The sequence below is a fragment of the Beta vulgaris genome, chromosome 5 (assembly GCF_026745355.1).
Source record: "Beta vulgaris subsp. vulgaris cultivar EL10 chromosome 5, EL10.2, whole genome shotgun sequence".
Taxonomy (NCBI): Eukaryota; Viridiplantae; Streptophyta; class Magnoliopsida; order Caryophyllales; family Amaranthaceae; genus Beta; species Beta vulgaris.
Genome location: NC_079206.1, coordinates 9,955,719 through 9,976,460, shown reverse-complemented (window position 1 = coordinate 9,976,460; position 20,742 = coordinate 9,955,719). Strand labels below are relative to the sequence as shown.

General features: G+C 36.1%; 1 protein-coding gene across 1 annotated transcript; it reads left to right on the top strand.

Annotated features, from left to right (window-relative positions):
- Positions 1–15,065: 15,065 nt before the first annotated feature.
- Positions 15,066–19,911, top strand: LOC104892652 (mitochondrial import inner membrane translocase subunit Tim13). The gene is made up of 2 exons (XM_010678635.4): positions 15,066–15,317; positions 19,459–19,911. Exons 1-2 carry the CDS (start codon positions 15,198–15,200, stop codon positions 19,606–19,608), a joined length of 270 nt encoding a protein of 89 aa, XP_010676937.1. The 5' UTR covers positions 15,066–15,197; the 3' UTR covers positions 19,609–19,911.
- Positions 19,912–20,742: the final 831 nt, after the last annotated feature.

Sequence of the window (20,742 nt, the reverse complement as noted above, 5' to 3'; positions counted from 1 at the left end):
TGCATTTTGATTCTTCTTAATCATCACACTTCCTTCCGTGTGAAACCACTTTCACAAGATACACATAGGATCTCAACATTAATGTCAAACTAGGTTTTGGACCCGTGCATAATGCACGGGAACTTACATACAATAAAAATGTTTATATATCTGCTACATTGAAAACATATAAACGATTATTTACGTCTACTTGATCAAAAACTTTGTGTTTAAGAGAAATACACATTTATATTACGGTTATTTCACCAAATACCCCTGACAAATCAAAAAATTCACAATATACCCTCAATGTTTCAACAATTCACTATATACCCCTGACATTTCATTTTTGCGCACCAAATACCCTTTTTTTAACGTCCGTTATTTCTCCGTTAGCTTTATTTACGATTTTGCCATTGTTAACCCTAAACCCTAATTCTAATCTAACCCTAACCCTAATCTAACCCTAACCCTAATCTAACCCTTACCCTTACCCCAAACCCTAACCCTAACCCAGCCTAACACCCCTCCACCCTAGGCCCAACCCCCCACCCTGACCCCTAGCCCCACCCCTTCCCCCTCCACCGCCGCATCCCCCTCCCTCCCACCGTCGGCCCCTCCCCTCACGCCGCCTTTCCGGCTTGCCCCCTCCCCTCCCCCTCCCTCCTTCCTTCGCGGTTCTCTTTCCGGCAGCGAATTCAACAGCAGCGAAAACAAACAGGGCGGCGGCGGCCGGCGAGAGTGAGGGAGGGGAAGGGAGGCGCGACGAAGGGGAGGGGAGGCGCGACGAAGGGGAGGGAGGCGGCGCGACGAAGGGGAGGGAGGCGCGCGCGACGAGCGACGAGAGTGAGCGAGGGAGGGGAGGGGGCTGCCGGAAAGAGGAGCGCGAAGGAAGGAGGGGAGGGGAGGCGCGAAGAGAGTGAGGGAGGGGGGCTGCCGGAAAACTTGGCGCGAAGGGGAGGGGGTTGCCGGCGAGGGGGAGGGGGCTGGGTAGGGGGTTGCCGGCGTGGGGGAGGCTGGGTGGGGTGGGTGGGTTGGTGGGGTGGTTTAGGGGTTAGATTATGATTAGGGATTAGGGTTTAGATTAGGGTTAGGAATTAGGTTTAGAAGTTAGGGTTAGGAGTTAATAATGGCAAAATCGTGAATAAAGCTAACAGTGACTTAACGGCGGTTAAAAAAAGGGTATTTGGTGCACAAAAATGAAAAGTCAAGGGTATATGGTGAATTGTTGAAACATTGAGGGTATATTGTGAATTTTTTGATTTGTCGGGGGTATTTGGTGAAAAAACCGTTTATATTAATTATAAAGTTGTTTAACAGATACATGATATTCATATATTTTGGAAGACTTCTTTTTAGAGCAAAACAAAATGTTTTAAGAAGCTACTTCATCCGTTCGTAGTCTAATATAACAATGAGATTTTTACACTATTCATTCACTATCATACCCTTTCACTATATATTGTTATTTTTATGTAAAGACAAATATAGTCATGTGGGGTATTGTTAGATTCGTCTTGATATATACTTTCAAAATATCAAATTTGTATAATTTTACTAAATAGTAAATAAAGATATTAATAGTAAAAATTGAGCATTGGCAAGCGTGAAAACCCAATTGCTGCAGTAGAAAAAGAACGGAGGAAGTATAATATAGTCAGAAGCAATTATATCATCATAAGTAAAGCCAACAACACCTTAGGAGGAAGATTGGAATTCCAGATTTTCTTCCACATTCCGATACAATAGAATCGCCAACAACTGTATGGGAATTCTTAAAAAAATTAATAAAGTGATGGTCTTATTTAGTAGAACATACCAATTTTGGTGTAGCCCCATAGAAACCATCATCTAAGGGTTGAGATGGTAAAGGTTAAGGATCTCAACCGCCTCAACAGGGAGAAAATTTGCACGAACTTGGTTTTCATCCCAGTAACCAGTGGGGGGGTCAATCGTCTCAGAAACTCTCTCTACATTACATCTTCATTTTTTCCTCGAAATGGCCTTAAAGTATTAGACTTCCCATTATCTTTCTGATATAGGAGTACTATTAGGCAATTTTTACCAATGACTGAGAAATGGCTACATAAAATTGGCCATGACTGAGAACTGGTATCGGGAGAGATTACAAACCCACCATGCGATAGGGATTGTCCTTGACTTTTGACACACAACCAACTAAAATTGCCTTTTTTGAAACCTCAGAGGAAATTTGTTCCATCTGACGGAATGAGTACCATACGGGGTATAAATACCTTATTCCACGTTGCTACCTAAAATGACCACAATTTCGATGATATATTGTATCATACTTTATTCCCCATTTCATCTGGTGGAATGAGTATCATACAGGGTTTCCCCACTCTACTTTTTTCCTAAATACCTTATTCCCCGTTGCTACTTGAAATGATCACAATTTCGATGATATATTGTATCATACCTTATTTCCCATTCCATCTGACGGAATGAGTATAATACAGGGTTTCTCAATTTACTTTTCACCTCCCAAAGACTACCTCAAGTGACTTCAATGGTCCAAATTAACCCTTATTCATTAATTTCTTCCTAAAACCAATTTTCGAATATATTAAGCGAACTAAAGTTTTAATATTCATTAAGACTAATTTAGAAAATGTAAACAAATATAAATACGCACGCACTACTTGTATAATATATGTGTGTTTTATAGGTTCTTTATAAGATGTACATTTCAATATTATCTTCTACATCAAAGAAAAAAAAACCAAAACAAAGTTAAATAAATTAACAACTTTTCCAATTCAATAACTTTATTTGATCTTTTCAAAACAGTTTCACTCTATTATAAACCAATTAAACTTGAATACTTATAAACCCCCTTTTTTTTTACATATAAGCTTGACAATTAACTCTCTTGTTGATTCACCTTCTAAATTAGTGTCGCAATGCTCATTAGATATCTCTCTTTCCAGTCTAATATCGTCCACACGATTTATGGTTTAAAAATTGTAACATTACTTTTATATAAAATTATAAGATAATTATTTTACTTGTAGTTCCCTAAAATGACCACAATTTTGATGATATATTTTATCTTACATCATTCCCCATTTCATCTAACTGAATGAGTTTCATACAATATTAATTATATAAGAAAGTCATGGCGCTGCTTAACTTTAATGATGAATAAGTGAGAAATATCTATTTTAGCAAGGAAACTATATTTAATCATGCATATAAGAAATAATTATTGATATCCTATAATGTCAACTACTTCATGATTCACTCATACTTTCTATATAATTTGAGTTTAGGATGTTAAATTTATGAACAGTTATATTAGTTTTTTTTTTGCAAGAATAATTAGTTAAAGAATATTGGATTATATTGAAGAAAAATAATTACTATTCTTAGTTTCTTAATACACGCAACATATTTTTTTGGGATATTTCATAAAACTTGCAAAATAATTCGCAAACTATTATAAAAATTAAAGAAAGCTTTATTTTATAATTTAAGCACATGTGTCATGTTTTCACTCTCTCTCCTACTCTTTTATTTTATAATTTTTATAGAATGGGCCAAATTCAAAGTGTGTGAATTTTCTTTAAAAATGATATTAGTATCAAGCGTAAGTTCATAAGTGTATGTACTTATATCGTTTGTTTCATTTGAATGTAAGAATGTGGGAAAATATTTGAGTGACCCTAGTCCCTAAGCCTAAGGTTGTCAACCTTCTTAGTCGCAATAATAGAATAATATATTAATATATATCCAATAAATTGGAGAGAGAATTGCCATATAAATGTTTTAATGTACTCTTGACCTTAACTTTTTAGTAGTGAGAAAAATATCCTTTTTATCTTTAAACAACTTATCTTGTCTGACATTTTCTTAATTCTCCCTTAAGTTGTCTGAAAAACACTTAATTATTATATCTAAATTTGTTTAATCTTATCTAAATTTTCCAAACTTATATTATCATAGTTATGTCAAAATTAATTAGTTAAAGTAGACAGATGCTTATATATTGATTTTCATTTTTTTTTTACCTAATTCAATTTCTTGAACATATATATAGATGAACTCTTATTTTACCTCTCTCACTTTAACTTTGTTTTTTTAAAAAAAATACTTTTAGTATGTATTGGTCATGGATATGATTTTTTTATGATTATCATATTAGCTTACCTAAACCACTTTGGGACTAAAAATTGAATATTTGAGTTTTTATTGTTTTTGTTATATGTAATCTCTAGTCATAATCATGGTGTGTTATATTTTTTTCAACAAAATCATCTTTTTATTTCTTGTTTGGTAATAAAATAAACTTGCATTACTATTATTATACATTTGCATATTTTCTTGAAGGGCTAGCATCTCATGATAATGTTGTGGTATTCATTGCCAAAAGTGAATAATATTAAAAAAAAAAGCTTATTAGACCAATGTACCCATTGGCTTGAAATTAGGTAATTTTTAAATTAATTATATTATATAAGTTTGATAGGTGTGATGAAAACTTAAAGTTGTTATACCAATGCACCCATTGGCTTGTACTTAGCTAATATTTGTTTTATATTTGAAATTTCATATTTTGACTTTTTGAGTATCTTGTATTAGTGAAAAACTTAAAGTTGTTATATCAATTCATCTTTTTCATTGTATTTTTCTCTCTCCTCTAAATTGGTATTTAGCTTGAAAATAATTCCATAACTGGTTTTTGTGAAAATAATAAGAATGACCGCTAAGATAATATATGATTTTCGTTTTAAAAAAAAAGATAATATTTGATTTGTTTCTTAATTGATAATTGGTTGATTGATTTCCTTTAGTTATTGTAGTTGATATTATTTCCTTCATTGTTACACAATCGGAGGAATTAATTGATTATTGTTAAAATTATTTTTAGCAATGCCACGTGGCATAAGCAAGCATTAGGTCGAAAAGTTGAGGGTGAAGGAGAATAGAGGAAGGTTGAGGTCTTGCCACGTAGGACAATTTTTTCTTGCTTTAATATTATATATATGATTAAGTGTCACTATTACCCATGTATATCTATATATCATGTTTCGTTCATGTACCTATCAATTGTTTACACCATATGCCGGGTCGCAATTGAACTATTCCACAACTAGTCCATCTAGCTTTTAACTTATGACCTGGTCAGCAGTCACTCAGTCAGGTCAAGCATATACAAGCATCCACATTTTCGTAGTTCGAACAATTATTAGCCAACTTTTTTTTTTTTGGGGTATACAGTAAGCCTCCACCTCATCTCCTATTTCAATAAGAATGTCTGGTGGAGTGTTAATTCGGGGGGGTCAAGTAAGATTCGAACTTAGGTGGAGGGCATGAGAAGTAGTCGGAGATTGATTGAGTAATTTTAAGGTGTTGTCAACCCTTTTGAGTTTTGATATTGAATTTTCATTGTTAGGAATACATCAAAACATTATTTTTATATCATTTCTCTCCTCATATATTACATACATATCAATATTATATTTTAATGTGTTTAATAGGATTGTACTCAAATATTTTTCGATATAATCTCCTTATAGGATCTAACTACATCAATCCATCCAGTATGTAACTCAGTATTAATAGACTATCAAAAAATATCCTTTTCAAAAAAAGTAGACTACCAAAAAATAACATTAAATGTTGAATTGAATTTTACTACTAGTGGGTAAACTACAAACTGGGTAATTAAATTGAGTTTTAATGCTCCTTACCATATCAAATTGTTAAGATATTCTAGGAATATTTGAGATATTGTTGTAAATATGGTTCCTTATCTTCTTAGGCAACATATTATTCTCCTAGATTTCTATCTCCTTAAGGACTCTTGTAATATATATTCTTGAGATTAATGAGAAAACCCTAAGACTTGTTTTGTGCCTTTTATCTCACTTTGTCATGGTATCAAGAGCAGGTTAACAAACTCTAAAAAACACCTCATTTTTCCGGCCATGGCAGGCAATGACCTGCCGCCTTCCTCAAAACTTGATCCTTCCTCTGATCTCATTTCTTTCTTGGACCAGAAGATCGTCCCGGTGATTTCATAACACCAGCTTGCGCCAATGTTGATGCCAGCAGCATCAGTGGCTCAGACTCATCTTCCGCGGCGACGGGGAGCAACAATTCCCCCTAATCACTCTTCAGTTCCGTGCAATGGAAAGCCTTAACGGGCATGTTTGGTTATGCACAGGTTCCTGTAAATCGTTTGAATGGTAAGTTTGATAATATTTTGTGGATCATTGACACAAGTGCCTCTCATCATGTTACGGATATTCAATCTTGGTTATTTGACACCAAACCTCTTGATTCCCTGTTGGTTTTCTCAATGGTGCAACAGTTTTATCTATGATGGTTGGATCGGTTTGTTTGACATCTAAAGTTATTCTTAAGAACGTCCTTTTTTTTTCTAATTTGAGCTGCAATTTACTTTCAGTTTCTCAACTTTGTGATGATTTGCAGTGTGTTGTCCAATTTAATAATTCTATTTATGTTATACAGCGTCGCATGAAGGAGCATATTGGAATGGGGAGTAGGAAGGACGGACTTTACTACTTTGTGGGCAATAATTCTATACAACATGTTTCTGTCTCCTCTGATTCTTCTCTTTTTGACTTGTGGCATCAACATCTTGGACATCCTTCTGAGAACATTGTAAAAATTACTTCCTCCTCTTTGCAATCATAATATAAGGGTCGTTTGCACCCCAATTGTGAGATTTGTTTTCGTTCTAAACATTGTAGAACTAAATTTCCTTCTAGTGATAATAAAGCTTCAAGAGTTTTTGAGAAAATTCATCGTGACTTATGGGGGCCTTATCGTCATCTTTCCTCTAGTGTTGCACGTTACTTGATCTTAACTATTGTGGATAATTATTATATTCTAGAGTTGTATGGACATACCTTTTGATTGATAAAATGGAAGTTTTTTTATATGTTCATGTCTTTTATGGCTATGGTTGAACGCCAATTTTCTCAAACTATAAAAATTGTTCAAAGTGATCATGGCACTGAATTCCGTTGTTTACTTGATTATTTTTCTTCCTCTGGCATCTTGTTTCAAACCTCTTGTATGGGTACTCCAAAAAAAAATGGGAGGGTAGATTGTAAACATCAACACGTTCTAAATGTAGCTCGTGCCCTTCGTTTTCAAGCCCATTTACCTATTTGCTTTTTTGGGGGAATAATGTGTTTTAGCCACTGCACATTTAATAAATCGCACTCCTTCTTTGTTGCTTAAAGGCAAATTTCCTTTTGAATGTTTGTTTGGTTGTCTTCCCTCTTATGATCCTATTCGTGTTCTTGGATGCCTTGCTTTTGCTCATAATCAAAAAACTAAGGGTGACAAGTTTGCGAGTCGTACTCGCAAATGTGTGTTTGTAATTGGGTATCATGGTCAAAAGGGGTGGAAATTATATGATCTTAAGGCTAAAAAGTTTTTTGTTTCTCGTGATGTCAAATTTGAGGAACATACCTTCCCTTTTCTTAATTCTATTGATCACCACTTATCTTCTGAGATTTTGTTTTCCACTCCCTCTGACATTCAGATTGATTTTGATGAATATTCTCCATCATCACCCAATTCCTCCATATCTTCCTCTGTTTTATCTTCACCCACTTCAAAAAATAACCCTTCTTCCACTCTCCAACCCATCGTTCCCACTACCACTCCGAATCCAGCCCAAACACCTTCCCATCTATCCCCTATCTCTCCTCCGTCTGGGCCATCCCCAACGCCAGGCCTATTCCCCTCATCCTTACAAAACAGCCTGCCACTCTCCCTCCATGTTAGCCCCTTCCAGGCCCTCCTCACCCACTACCTCTTCTGGCCCAGATATCGGCCCTCCTTCACCCACTACTGCTTCTGGCCCAAATTTAGGCCCACCTTCCCTTTCCTCTTCACCTGACCCGGTCTCTCACCCAAATCATGGCCCAGATCCACTAAATGCCTCGCTCCTTCTCATTTCCGCTCTTTCTCAGTCCAATTCGAGTTCTGGTCCCATTTCAGACCCTTCCTTGATCCATTCTCCTTCAGACCCCTCATCTCATTCTCCTATGGGTCGTGGTCACCGTCCCAAAGTTCCTTTACTCGTCTCAAAGACTATGTCACTCATCCTATTATTGCTCTAGGTGATCGTTCATCCATTCATGCCTCCGGTTCCTCTACTTCTTCAGTTACTCCTTATCCCTTGGCACACTATATTAATTGTGACAATTTTTCTGCAAATTATCAAAAGTTTCTTGCAGCTCTTATTTCTCAACAGGAACCCCGCTCTTTTAAGGAGGCTTAAAATATGATGGTTGGCGAGCCTCCATGTAGACAGAATTTCAGGCTCTTGAGGATAATGACACTTGGACTTTGGAACCTCTTAATCTAGGGAAACATGGTTGTATCAAGTATCATTCTGATGGTCGTATTGAGCGTCTCAAATCTAGATTGGTTATCTTTGGTAATCATCAGCAGGCAAGCCTTGACGATAATGTGACTTTTGCTCCAGTTGCCAAAATGACCACTGTTTGTGTGTTTCTTGCCATTGCTGCTTCCAAGCATTGGGAGCTTCATCAGATGGATGTTTACATTGCCTTCAAAGATGGTGATCTTGAGGAAGAAGTTTATATGAAGCTTCCTCCTAGTTTTGCTCGGTCTAATTCCAACCTTGTTTATAGTTTATATAAATCTTTGTATGGCCTCAAGCAGGCTCCTCGGTGTTGGTTTGCAAAGCTTGTCACAGCTTTGAAAGGGTATGGCTTCTCTCAATCATACTCTGATTATTCCTTGTTCACCTTCAATCATGGCACTATTCAGCTCAATGTTTTGGTCTATGTCGATGATCTCATCATCTCAGGCAATAACTCTGCTCCTATTTCATTGTTCAAAGCTTATCTCAGTGACTGTTTCAAATTGAATAGGATTTAGGTTCCTTTAAATTTTTCTTGGGCATTGAGGTCACTCGCAATACTTTTAGTTTGTTTCCGTGTCAACGGAAGAACACACTTGATATTATTTCTGAGATAGGTTGTTGGGCGCAAAGCCGTGTGGTTATCCTATGGAGCAAAATCACCACCTCGGTCATGACACTAGTGCTTTGTTTGAAGACCCGAAACGGTATTGTCGTCTAGTTGGCGACTTATATATCTTGCCGTCACTTGTCCTGACCTCGCTTATTCGGTCTATATTCTTTCTTAGTTTCTTCAGGCTCCTTGTGTGGCTCACCGAGAGGTTGCGGTTCGGGTTGTCCGGTACCTCAAAGGTACACGCGGGCATGACATCTTACTCTATGCCGACAACGATCTTACTCTTCAGGGTTGTGTGACTCCGATTGGACATCTTGTCCTATCACTCGCTGTTCTTTGTCTGGTTATTAGCTGGTTTTCTTGGGTTACACTAGTAGAATAAATGCTATTTGCTGTGGTGATATTGCTGCGGTTTTACCCATACGCAGCAATATATCACGTAACAAGAAAAAATAAAAAATAAAAAAAAGATAATGCTGCGGTTTTTGCTTAAAACCGCAGCAATATATTAAAAAAAAAAATTAATATATTGCTGCGGTTCTTGTCACAAACTGCAGTAGTATCCCTTAAAAGTTCAATTACAACTTTAGGGTATTTAGCGCTCACTCCTCTCACCTTATTCATTCTCTCTCACGCCTCTCCTCACTCAAACTCTCTCACGCCCCTCTCTCTCAGTTTCAGACTTTCTCAGTTTCTTTCTCCTGCTTCGACTCTCTCATTCTTCGACCATCTGGTTCTTCGATCTGTCATTTCTTTCGTCGCTCACAAAGTCTCGATATCAAGATCTCTTTCGTCAGTTTCAGACTTTCTCTTTCGTCGGTCATCTCTTTCGTTAGTTTCAGACTTTTGTTTCAAGATATTGGTAATCAAGATCTGCTCTTCGACCCTCTCATTCTCTTTCGTCGTTCGTCTCACCAAGACGCCAACATTCGCCGTCGTTCGATTACCAAGTACAGCTGCCCATTTTATGTCGGTCGGTGGCAGTAAGTATATCTGCTCGCAAATCGTGGTCGCCGTCACTCTTCGCACGTCGTGGTCGCCGTTTATCTGCTCGAAAACCTCACATGTCGCCGTCGCCGTCACCCTTCGCACGTCGTCCGTTCTCAATTTTTTTTTGTATTTTTTCATTTTGTATTTAGATCTGATGTTTAGATCTTGCGTTTTTTTCTTTTTTATTTTATTTTTACAAATTATGTTAAAGATTTCATATTTTAGTTTAATATTCAGTTAAATTTTTGTTTTTGATGTTAGTTTCATTTTCCAAATCTGGTTTGTTTGTTTGTTCTTTTTTGTGTTTTTCTTCACTGGAACGAAATTCCAGAGAAATTTCATGTTTGTTTCATCAATGTTTACCGTTACTTTTCTCTGTTTTTTTTTTTTTTGATTTTTTTTACTCGCCCATGCCATATTGCTGCGGGCTATACACTAAATCGCAGCAATATTCTTGTTCTTTTAATCATGAAATAAAGTATATTGCTGCGGTTTGTCTTATAAACCGCAACAATATGTTCAGATATTGCTGCGGTTTGAAACCGCAGCAATATAATTAATATCTATTGCTGCCCCCTTAATTGTTGCGCGTCCAAAACCGCAGCAATAGGAAACTTTTTAACTGCAGCAAATAGCATTTATTCTGCTAGTGTCATTCTCCCATTTCATGGAAGACGAAGAAGCAACATACCGTTTCTTTGTCTTTAGTGGAGGTTGAGTATCGTTGATGACGGCTATTACATGTGAGCTTAAGTGGCTCAAGGGTTTGTTGAGTCTTGGAGTTCATCATCCTAAGGTTATCCATTTTATCTGTGACAGTCAGTCTGCTCTCCATATTGCCCAAAATCTAGTGATTCATGAGCGCACCAAGCATATTGAGGTTGACTGTCATTTTGTTCGTGATGCCATCAAGGATAGATTATTTGTTCCTTCTTATGGTCCTACTACGGCTCAATTGGCCGATATTTTCACAAAGGCACTTGGAAAGTCTCAGTTCGATCTTCTCATGTCCAAGTTGGGCATTTGTGCTCCTTATGCTCCAACTTGAGGAGGGTGTTAAGATATTCTAGGAATGTTTGAGATATTCTTGTATATATGTTTCCTTATCTTCTTAGGCAACATATTATTCTCCTAGATTTCTATCTCCTTAAGGACTCTTGTAATATATATTCTTGAGATTAATGAGAAAATCATAAGACTTGTTTTGTGCCTCTTATCAGTTTGTCACAAAGCAAGTCTAATTATAAAAATTTTGGTTGAGGGGATAGCCTGAATATTAAGGTAAATTTTAAGTACTGAAAGAATGAGCCTACTGATAGATATTGATAACTGAGAGAGAGAGAGAGATAGAGAGAGAGAAATGAGCTCAAAGTGCATCAACATAATTGAAGTTACTAATGGAGTATTCAATTTGACAAATGCTTTCGAACTTTAAATATTTAAATGTAATTCCTAAAATAATTTTAAGTTGAGAATTTATAACAAAATTATTTACTAATTTAGGTGTTTAAATGGTCATAGAAAGTAGTTAGAGATGACCTTCACTTTACTCAAAATATTACTGTAAGTTTGAATCTTGACATGTATTACTTGATCTTTATCAATTATAACCATTATTTTTACTAATAATATTAAAGGAATATCCCACATGAAATTATCCTTCAAAAGAGGCATCACATAAGAAAGTTTCATAATTTAGAGACAAAGACTTTTAACAGGACATTGTAAAGTACTAATAATGAAGATTGTAACAACTATCACATGAATTAAGTGTCTACTAGATCATATTTAACAACAATACTCACCAAGTGTTAGAAAAATAATTCCTTCACATGTATGATATTTTGATGTTAAAATAAAGACAAGTGATGGTTAAACTACAAGATTAGAGATTCTTCATCCTTTTCATGGAGGTAATTGAAGATATTATTTTGCTTAGCTTGTTTTAAAAAAATTAATTAACGAGCAAAATACCCCCTCGCCCACCTATTTTGCAAAAAAAAAATTAAATCCAATACTTGAGATGAGAGACCTCCTAGAAAGAATTTACATAGTTTTCCATAATTATTACTTACACTCAATATAAGGAATACCCTTAAAGATGAAACAAGAATCGATTATGTGTAACAAAACCTATTATAAGAAAGATCTGTCCTATCGAATCGCCACCTAATACAACTGAACTCATTTTAGTTAAGTTGGTCAAATTCTTTTAGATTGGAAGGGTCGGATAAAGAATTCCCACCTTAAAGTACTTTTAGTGGTGTTTCATCAATACCCTTTACCACATAATATATCATACTCTTATCGGAGGCCAATATTATCTATAAGGAAACTATCTAATTGCATATGTATTTTTCATCATGTCTAACCTTGAACTCGCTTTTGAGATGCCTATCTCTTACCATAATTAATGTAGTAGATACAATAATTATGGAAATTTTGATTGGACGGTCCCAACTATAGCCTCACTTTCATAAAAGGTCCCAACTTTCGATTATCCCACAGCAATCCTAACTTTTAGGGGGTGATTTACAAAAATGGTCCAAGTGGACGGGGTATCGATTTAAGCGATAAATGTTTTTTTAATTCTTTTACAAGTTTTAGGGGGGTTTTCAAGGCGGGGGAGAAGTTTTCTAGGGCAAGGGAGGGGGTGGAGAGGAAGGGGAGGGAAGGGATTTCAAGGGCGGGGGAGAGGGTGGCGGGGAAGGGTGATATGGGATGATGGAGGGTTTTATGGGGGGACATGAGATCGAGGGAATCTCATAAGTAGGGGAGAGGGTTTCAGAGGCGGGGGAAGGTTTTTCTAGGGCGGGGGAGGGGGTTCTGGTAGTGGTGTGGGGCAGCCGTGGTTTCATGGTGGTTGTGTAGCAGCGAACCAGGGGGAGGGGAAGAAAGAAATCGAGAGTTGCGTGGGGAGAGGGAGAAGGATGGACGCGTGAGAGGGAGGAGGTAGGGGACGGTGTTGTTGTGGCCGACGAGAGGGCGGTCAGGTTATGGCGAGCCGGCGGCAGGAAGGCAGAAAGTTGCAGTTTAGGATCGAGGTAAGGGGTGGCGAGGCACAAAAGTTTTGAGGGCAGAGGACGGGGTAGCAGTGGTGGCAAGGGTAATGGTTGCAAAGGTTCCACTGTTGTCGCAAGTTAGGTGACCTGCTAGGACCATATTTGTAAAACGCCCCCAAAGTTGGGACTACTGTGAGATAAATGAAAGTTGGACCTTTTATGGAAGGGGAGCAATAGTCAAACATTGCTTGCCAATTTTCTAAAGCTATTAGAACTTCGTAAAGTAGTTAAGTACTCATTTAGCAAACACTTCATGTTAGGAACCTACTATTAATTGCTAATCAAATCTACCAGTCCACATACTACAAAATTATGTTCATTGCATTTTCTCAAACAACATCAAAACACGGAGTAGCTACGACCAACTAATATTTCAACAATTATGATCGGCTCATGTTAAGCATTAAATAATAATGTCTCTTGTTTCAACGAGTAAACCCGTATTCAATTATTCTTAGTTCATGTAGTGAGGTTCATTCTACATTCTACACTAGTTATAGACTTAGAGTATATAATACTTAGTTTTAATACTATTTAATTTTTTGTGGATCAGGATACATTTCTTTTTACCCTTAATTTTTGTTTAGTTCTTGCTAGGAGAAAGCTAAGCCGACCACGTAACAAGCTTAGGACATGGCGTTCGTCATCCCTCATGTTCCGGCTGACGAATTTGTTCTATTGAAGAAATCTATATATATAAATGTAGATTACTTCTTTTGATCTAAATTTTAACTACTACTAGTAATATATTACATTTCATCAGGGAGTGGTAATCTAGGATTAATACGTATTAATTTATTTTCTTTCATTTTTTTTATTCTTGACTACGGAAGCGAGGCAAACTCTTGTTCTTCTTGGTCATCAGACAAATTGCTCTTCCCCCTTCTCAAAACTACAATAAGTGAATCACCATTTATTCTATTAAAGTATATTAATAACAAATATAATTGTCTGTAACTTCAGGGTTGATGAGCGAGTTTGAATGTGATTTCAAATCAATATTGGATTTTAGTCAAAACATACACTATATAAAAAAAATGGTTTTAAAAAAGGCAAATTATTATTCTATCTCGGAGATATATAGAGCTCATTTTATGCGTGTTAAAATTGTACATAGGAATGCTTAAGATTAGAGTTGTATATGGCCCGATCTAGCACAAGTTTGGTCCGACATGTCATAACCGAGACTAGCTGAACACGGCAAGTTGGGTTGTGACATATGGAGTGTGCCTAGGCCTCCTTTTTTTAAAATTCAGCATAATCACAAGTTAGCCCTCATGTTTGCCTGGTAATTATCAACCCAATATAAAACTTGAATCTTAAGGTGGCACACCAGTGTAATCTATGGGCCAAGTGGTGCATGTACCCCTCAATATGACACATGGGCCGAGTGGTGCATGAGCATCTCTTTTAAAAATTGGCACGATTTCTACATGATATAATATATTCCTTAATTTGTTCTAGACTCATGCCAATAAAGCAAGAGGCACATGTGCGTTTCAAAACTGTTTTTGTGAATGCTTAAGATCAAAATTGGACATGGATCAACCTAGCACAAGTTTAGCCCGACATGTCGTAACCCAGACTAGCTTAACACAACGAGTTGGGTTGTGGTGTGTGGAGTGTACTCATACATCAATATCGAAATTCAGCATGAGCATTACGAGTTGGACATCATGTTTTCTTGTTAATTATCAACACAAAATAAAACTAAAATCTTGAGGTGTCCCACCAATGCAATCTATGGGCCAAGTGGTGCATGTTCCCCTTAGGCCTCAGCATAACACATGGACCTAGTGGTGCATTATTTTTGATTTTTTTTCCTTTAAAAATTGGCACGAATTCAACAGGACATGATTTTTTCCTTCATCTATTCTAAACCCATACCAACAAAGCATGAGGTATATGGGCTGGCACGACACGACACGACATATATATACCGGTAGTAGAAGAAATTAATAATAAACCCAAAAGAAACCATAAGTAACTAGGCCCTAATAGCCGAAGAAAGCCCACAGCCCATATAGATACTGATTATCGAAAGAGCCGAAAGAAATCAGAAGGTTTTAGCTAGGGTTTATCAGCTAGCTGAGACGAGAGAAAAATACACAAGTTTCATCGTCTGTGAATCAAAGAAGAATCGAAGAAAGAGAAAATGGATTCATTTGGATCGTCGTCGACAAGTGGATCATCTTCTTCGCAGCCTAATCCAGAAGCAATCATGCATCAACTCAAAAATCAACTCGCTCAAGCTTACGCTGAAGAATTCCTCGAGGTATTTTCTATAATCTTCTGATAAAAATCTTCGATTTCTGAGATTACTTTAATATTTAGGTTAGACATTCTTACTTGTAGCTAATTGAAGTCGGTGAAATTAGTTTTATCAACTATAATGCGAATTGATTTAGCGTTGTTGTTGTGCAAGCTTTTCAATTGAATGTATTACGAAATGAATTGAATGATGCATTGGTATTTATAGTGCAAATTAAGGAACTTCAAGGCTGTGTTTGATTCAGAGGGAAATATAATGAATTGAATTTCATATTTGGAAATTGCTCACTCTGTCCGGAAATTATAGTAATGTATACTAGTTTCAAATGTCTGGAAAATGTCTTCATTTTTACTGAATTAGTAATGGTTGGCGATTGATTTGATTTCGTATGAAGATTGTATTGAGTTATGTGGAGAGTATGAAAATAGTCCAATTATCTCAAGGATCTTTTGATACGATTCTGTTATGTTTCTGGAACGAAACAATGTGGTTATAAATTTTTGGGGAAATGATAATATTCAATAGAAATCAGAGATTAAACTAACTTAGGAAGGATGAGGGGATTTGGATGGGAGGATTGTAGGATTATAAGTACTATAAGCGGAATTTCATGAATTATATTCATAAGCACTCAAAACAGGATCTCATGCATATACATTAAAGTATCACATAATAGTTAAGAATTAACCTTTGATGTGTGATTTCCACAAAGCTCTTCGAGATTCGGAGATAGAACTGCAATTGAGATTCCTCTACTAGGTCCACCACTCCAGATCAACGCTCCACCCATGCTAGTTAGAAGGAAGAGGAACTCTTCTATTTCTTGGAGTAGTATTATGTAGCTTTTGAAAAGCAAGAGGAGAGAGAAAATAATGAGAGAAACTGACTATTTTTTTTTTCTAATTCTCCCACCCAATTATAGGAATAAATTAGGTTAGGAATCCTCTTCTTTTCTTTCTCTTTGGTCGGCCACCCTTAGAGTCCTCCATGGGCTTTAGGTCTCTCTTTTGGTGTGTAAGTGTGACTTTGTAGGATCCATCTATTTGGGTTTCGGGTTTATTATTTACCAAACTTGAAGTTTTATAGCATTCTCTAACATGATGTATAGACGACCTAATTTAATGAAGGTAATGAAGTAATTACTTTGTGCTCGTAGGACCACAAACATCTGTATGGATGAGGCATAAGAGATCGCTGGCCTTTTCACCCTTTCCAGTAAACGCTGACTTTATCATCTTACCCATTAAGCATGACTCACATACATCAAATGATTCGAAATCACATGATGGAAGAATACCATCTTATTGTAACTTTAGGATACGCTTTTGGTTTATATGACACATTCGACAATGCCAAATGTAAGGTAGGTTTGAATCATTTGATTTTTGTTTCTTGCTATCTATGTTATAGACTTGTACTGACCTATCAAGCACATATAAGCCATTTATCAATTTAGCATTGGCATAGAACACATTATTGAAGGAAATGGAACAACACTTGTTCTTAATTTCAAAACAAAACCCTTCTGAATCCAAAACAGAAACAAAAATTACGTTCTTAGTTATCGAAGAAACAAAATAACAATTACTGAGTTCTTAAACAGAAATTATGTTCTTAGAACTCAATAATTGTTATTTTGTTCCTTTGATAACCAAGAACGTAATTTTTGTTTTTGTTTTGGATTTTGAAAGGTTTTGTTTTGAGATTAAGAACAAGTGTTGTCTCATTTCCTATAATAATATGTTTGATGCCATTGATAAATTATTTATATGTGCTTTGATAAATCACTACAAGTCTATAACATAGATAGCAAGAAAAAAATCAAATGATTCAAACCTAACTTATATTTGGCATTGTCGAATGAATCATATAAACCAAAAGCGTATCCAAAAGTTACTACATGATTGTATTCTTCCATCATTTGATTTTGAATCATTTGATGTATGTGAATCATGCTTAATGGGTAAGATGACAAAGTCACTATTTAATAGAAAGGGTGAAAAGACCAGCGATCTCTTGGGCCCCATACATACAAATATTTGTGGTCCTATGAGCACAAAGGCAAGGGGAGGGTTTAATTACTTCACTAAATTGGGTCGTCTATACGTTTTGCTAGACAAAACTTCAGGTTTAGTAAATAATAAACCCGAAGCCCAATTAGATGGATCATACAAGGTCCACTTACACAATCTGGAATAACAAAAGAAAAACTTAGAGCCCATGAAGGACTCTAAGGGTGGCCGACCAAAGAGAAAGGAGATGATTCTTAACCTAATTTATTTCTATAATTAGGTGGGGGATTAGAAAATAAAGCAGTTAGTTTCTCTCTTTTCAAAAGCTACGTAATATCGTTCCAAGAAAATAGAAGAGGTCATCTTCCTTCCAACTAGCATTGGTGGAGCGTTGATCTTGATTGGTGGATCTAGTAGAGGAATCTAAATTGCGGTTCTATCTCGAAGAGCTTTGTGAAAATCACGCGTCAATTCTTAACTATTATGTGATCCTTGAATGTATATGCATGAGATCCTGTTTTAAGTGCTTATGAATATCATGAATTTTCGCTTATAGTACTTATAATCCTATAGTGGTATTAAGGATATGTAGGGATTAGGGAAGTATTGAAGAAGAAATATATGATGTGGGATGAACACTATGGCGTTTCTTTGCATTATGACTCGTATCATAGAAGTATAACACGCTTCCCTCGTAATCACATGCTTTACTTACATTCTGAAATTCAACCATTACATCTACTAGAGCGCAGTGTTAGAGGAATTCTAATTACGATTAGTATAAGAGAAGTTGTGTTGATAGACGCCCACATTTCTGAACACCTAGAGAGAGAAACTAGTTGTCATTGGATTTTCAATGTGGCTAATTCAAGTTAAGGGGTCGCCATTCGCCTGGATTAAGGGAAATCGGAGGTGAAAGATTGATGGGGTATGGATTTTTTGAAGGTTTGGTACGAGAGTGAAGATTACATGGAGTAATTCATTACTCCAAAAATGAGGATAACAATTACCCACCACCCGTGGGTAACTTTTGCCTCCGTTTATGCGTTGGGAAGATATGGAGGTAGGAGATGTAGAAGAAGGAAAACAGAGCATGATGACGGGGAAAAAATATGCCCTTTTTAATACCAAACTTACCAATTAGTAAAATCTACTCCCTTAAAAGATCATCTTGAATTAATTTTCTCTTCAATTTTTACCCCTTAATGATTCCTATAATTCTAGGCATATCTTAATTGTGAAAGAAAGGAGGGGGCGTAGGGGTATATTTGTACCGGCGGTGTTTGGCAATTAGAATTTTGGAGTAAAAAGAGAGTTTTGGACCACTTTTAGAGTTTTGATTAGTCAAAAATTCTAAAAGGGGTGTTTGGTAAAAGAGAGTTTTGGAATAAAAACTCTCAGAATGAAGAAGCTTCTAATAGGAGCCTTTTCTTTAGAGGAATAGGTAGAAGTACATTCAATGAATTTTTTCTCTAATAATAATACTACAAATATGTATAGAAATGTCTATAAATATCATTTCACATAAATAAATGACAATAAGCTTTTAGCAATCAGTTAATTGTTATCAAACACATTTATAAAAAGAAGTTGTCAAATCAGCAGTCAAATTTTAACAAAAAAATTAAAACTCTAACAGCAAACACTAAATTCTGACGGCTAAATTCTAAACTCTATTTACCAAACAGGACCATAATGTGGCTATTATTTTCAGTGGAATGGTATACATATATGCAAGCAAATTGTTGTGTCTAATTAGCTCACACTAAAATATTCAAGACGATTACATATGTCATTGGTTGCTGATGTGGTATTGTGAAGTGGTGCTTATTTACTTTGAATTTCATCCAAAGAAGATTGTATAATCAACACTCAAGACGATTACATATGTCATTAGAATTAATAAGCTTGATATAGCTGGATATTCACATGGACTGCAAGTCAAAAAGATTATCTTACCTGTGTAATGACATAAAGAAAAACGCAATAAGTTTTGGCATGCTTGTGTCATTAATTTTATCTATATACTTAAATTTTCTTGGACTTGTGACATGAGTCAGGTGGAGAAGACTTACAAAACAACCTTTATCATTCATCTATTGACTTTACATGTGTTTTTTTTATGTCTTCAGACTGTGCGAGGGAAGTGTTTCGAGAAGTGCATAACAAAACCAGGTTCAAGTCTAAGTGGAAGTGAGCAGAGCTGTATATCAAGGTGTGTGGAACGGTACATTGAGGCTACTGGTATCGTTAGCAAGGCTCTCTTTAGCCAACAACGATAGTCTTGAATGATGTTGAGCAAAGAAAAAACTCCCATGGATTGTATACATCACTATCTGGATATGGCACTTTTGTGGTCATTGATCGACAAAGAGTTAGATTTCAGTTAAAATTTATAGTTGTTAATTTGATGATCGTCACATAACCATGCAATTTGCCATGATTGAATAACTTTGCTTTTACTTTTCTTTTTTCATGATATGTACTGAAACTTTGAGCAAGAACTTTGTGATTATTACATCAGATGAGCATGCTGATTCTGTTGGATGTTTTCCTGCAATATGAAAGAATTCCAAGTTATGATATGCTTATTCATTCCCGTTAAAGATCTCATAAGTTGGGTGAAAGGTGGGATTTTTCCAACTTGCTTTTTCTACCATGCTTCTATCAAGGACCGTGTACTCCTACTAGAATGAAATATAGGATATTTGTTGTAGTGCTTCTAAACCCTCATGGTTTAGAGATGATTTATGGCTGGAATACGAACTACACATCCAGAACAAGCTGAAGTAATATAACGATGATAACAATCTTCATCTCCTTGATCTCGCTCCAATACCTTCTCAATGCATACCTTCTCATGCTACACTGGCTTGAGTTTTCTGCTAGCTTTGGTAGGAGTGGTGCAGCCTCCTTCAATGTTCATTTCCCAGCATGCCATATACATCTAAAGTATCCAAGCCTCTGATAAGGACTGCAAACAATTTTTGCTATTTATATCCTCCACCGACGTGTGTACATACTTTGTGTCTGGATCAATGACGCCGTCAATTATCATGATTATCTATGTGATTGATATATGTGTCTTCTCGAGTATCGACCAATTTATATAGGTGTCACCGAGCTCCTACTTAGATCCACCCTTGTGGCCTTGTATATAAATGATTCATGAGTTTTTATTTTCATGTAGTCATTTATGAATCTAAGTGCAACAATAGACTCTGATTTTGGGTTGGCAAATGGAGGTGAATGGAAGGGTAGTTTAAACAAAGGATTTTTCCACTTTGGTGTCTTGTGAATTTACTAAATTCGTTTTGGCTCTAAGGTTTACACTTTATTTTCACTTTGATACCTAGTGGTTTAATAATTCTATTTTAGCGCACTGAAGTGATTATGTGAAATCTGAATACAATAAG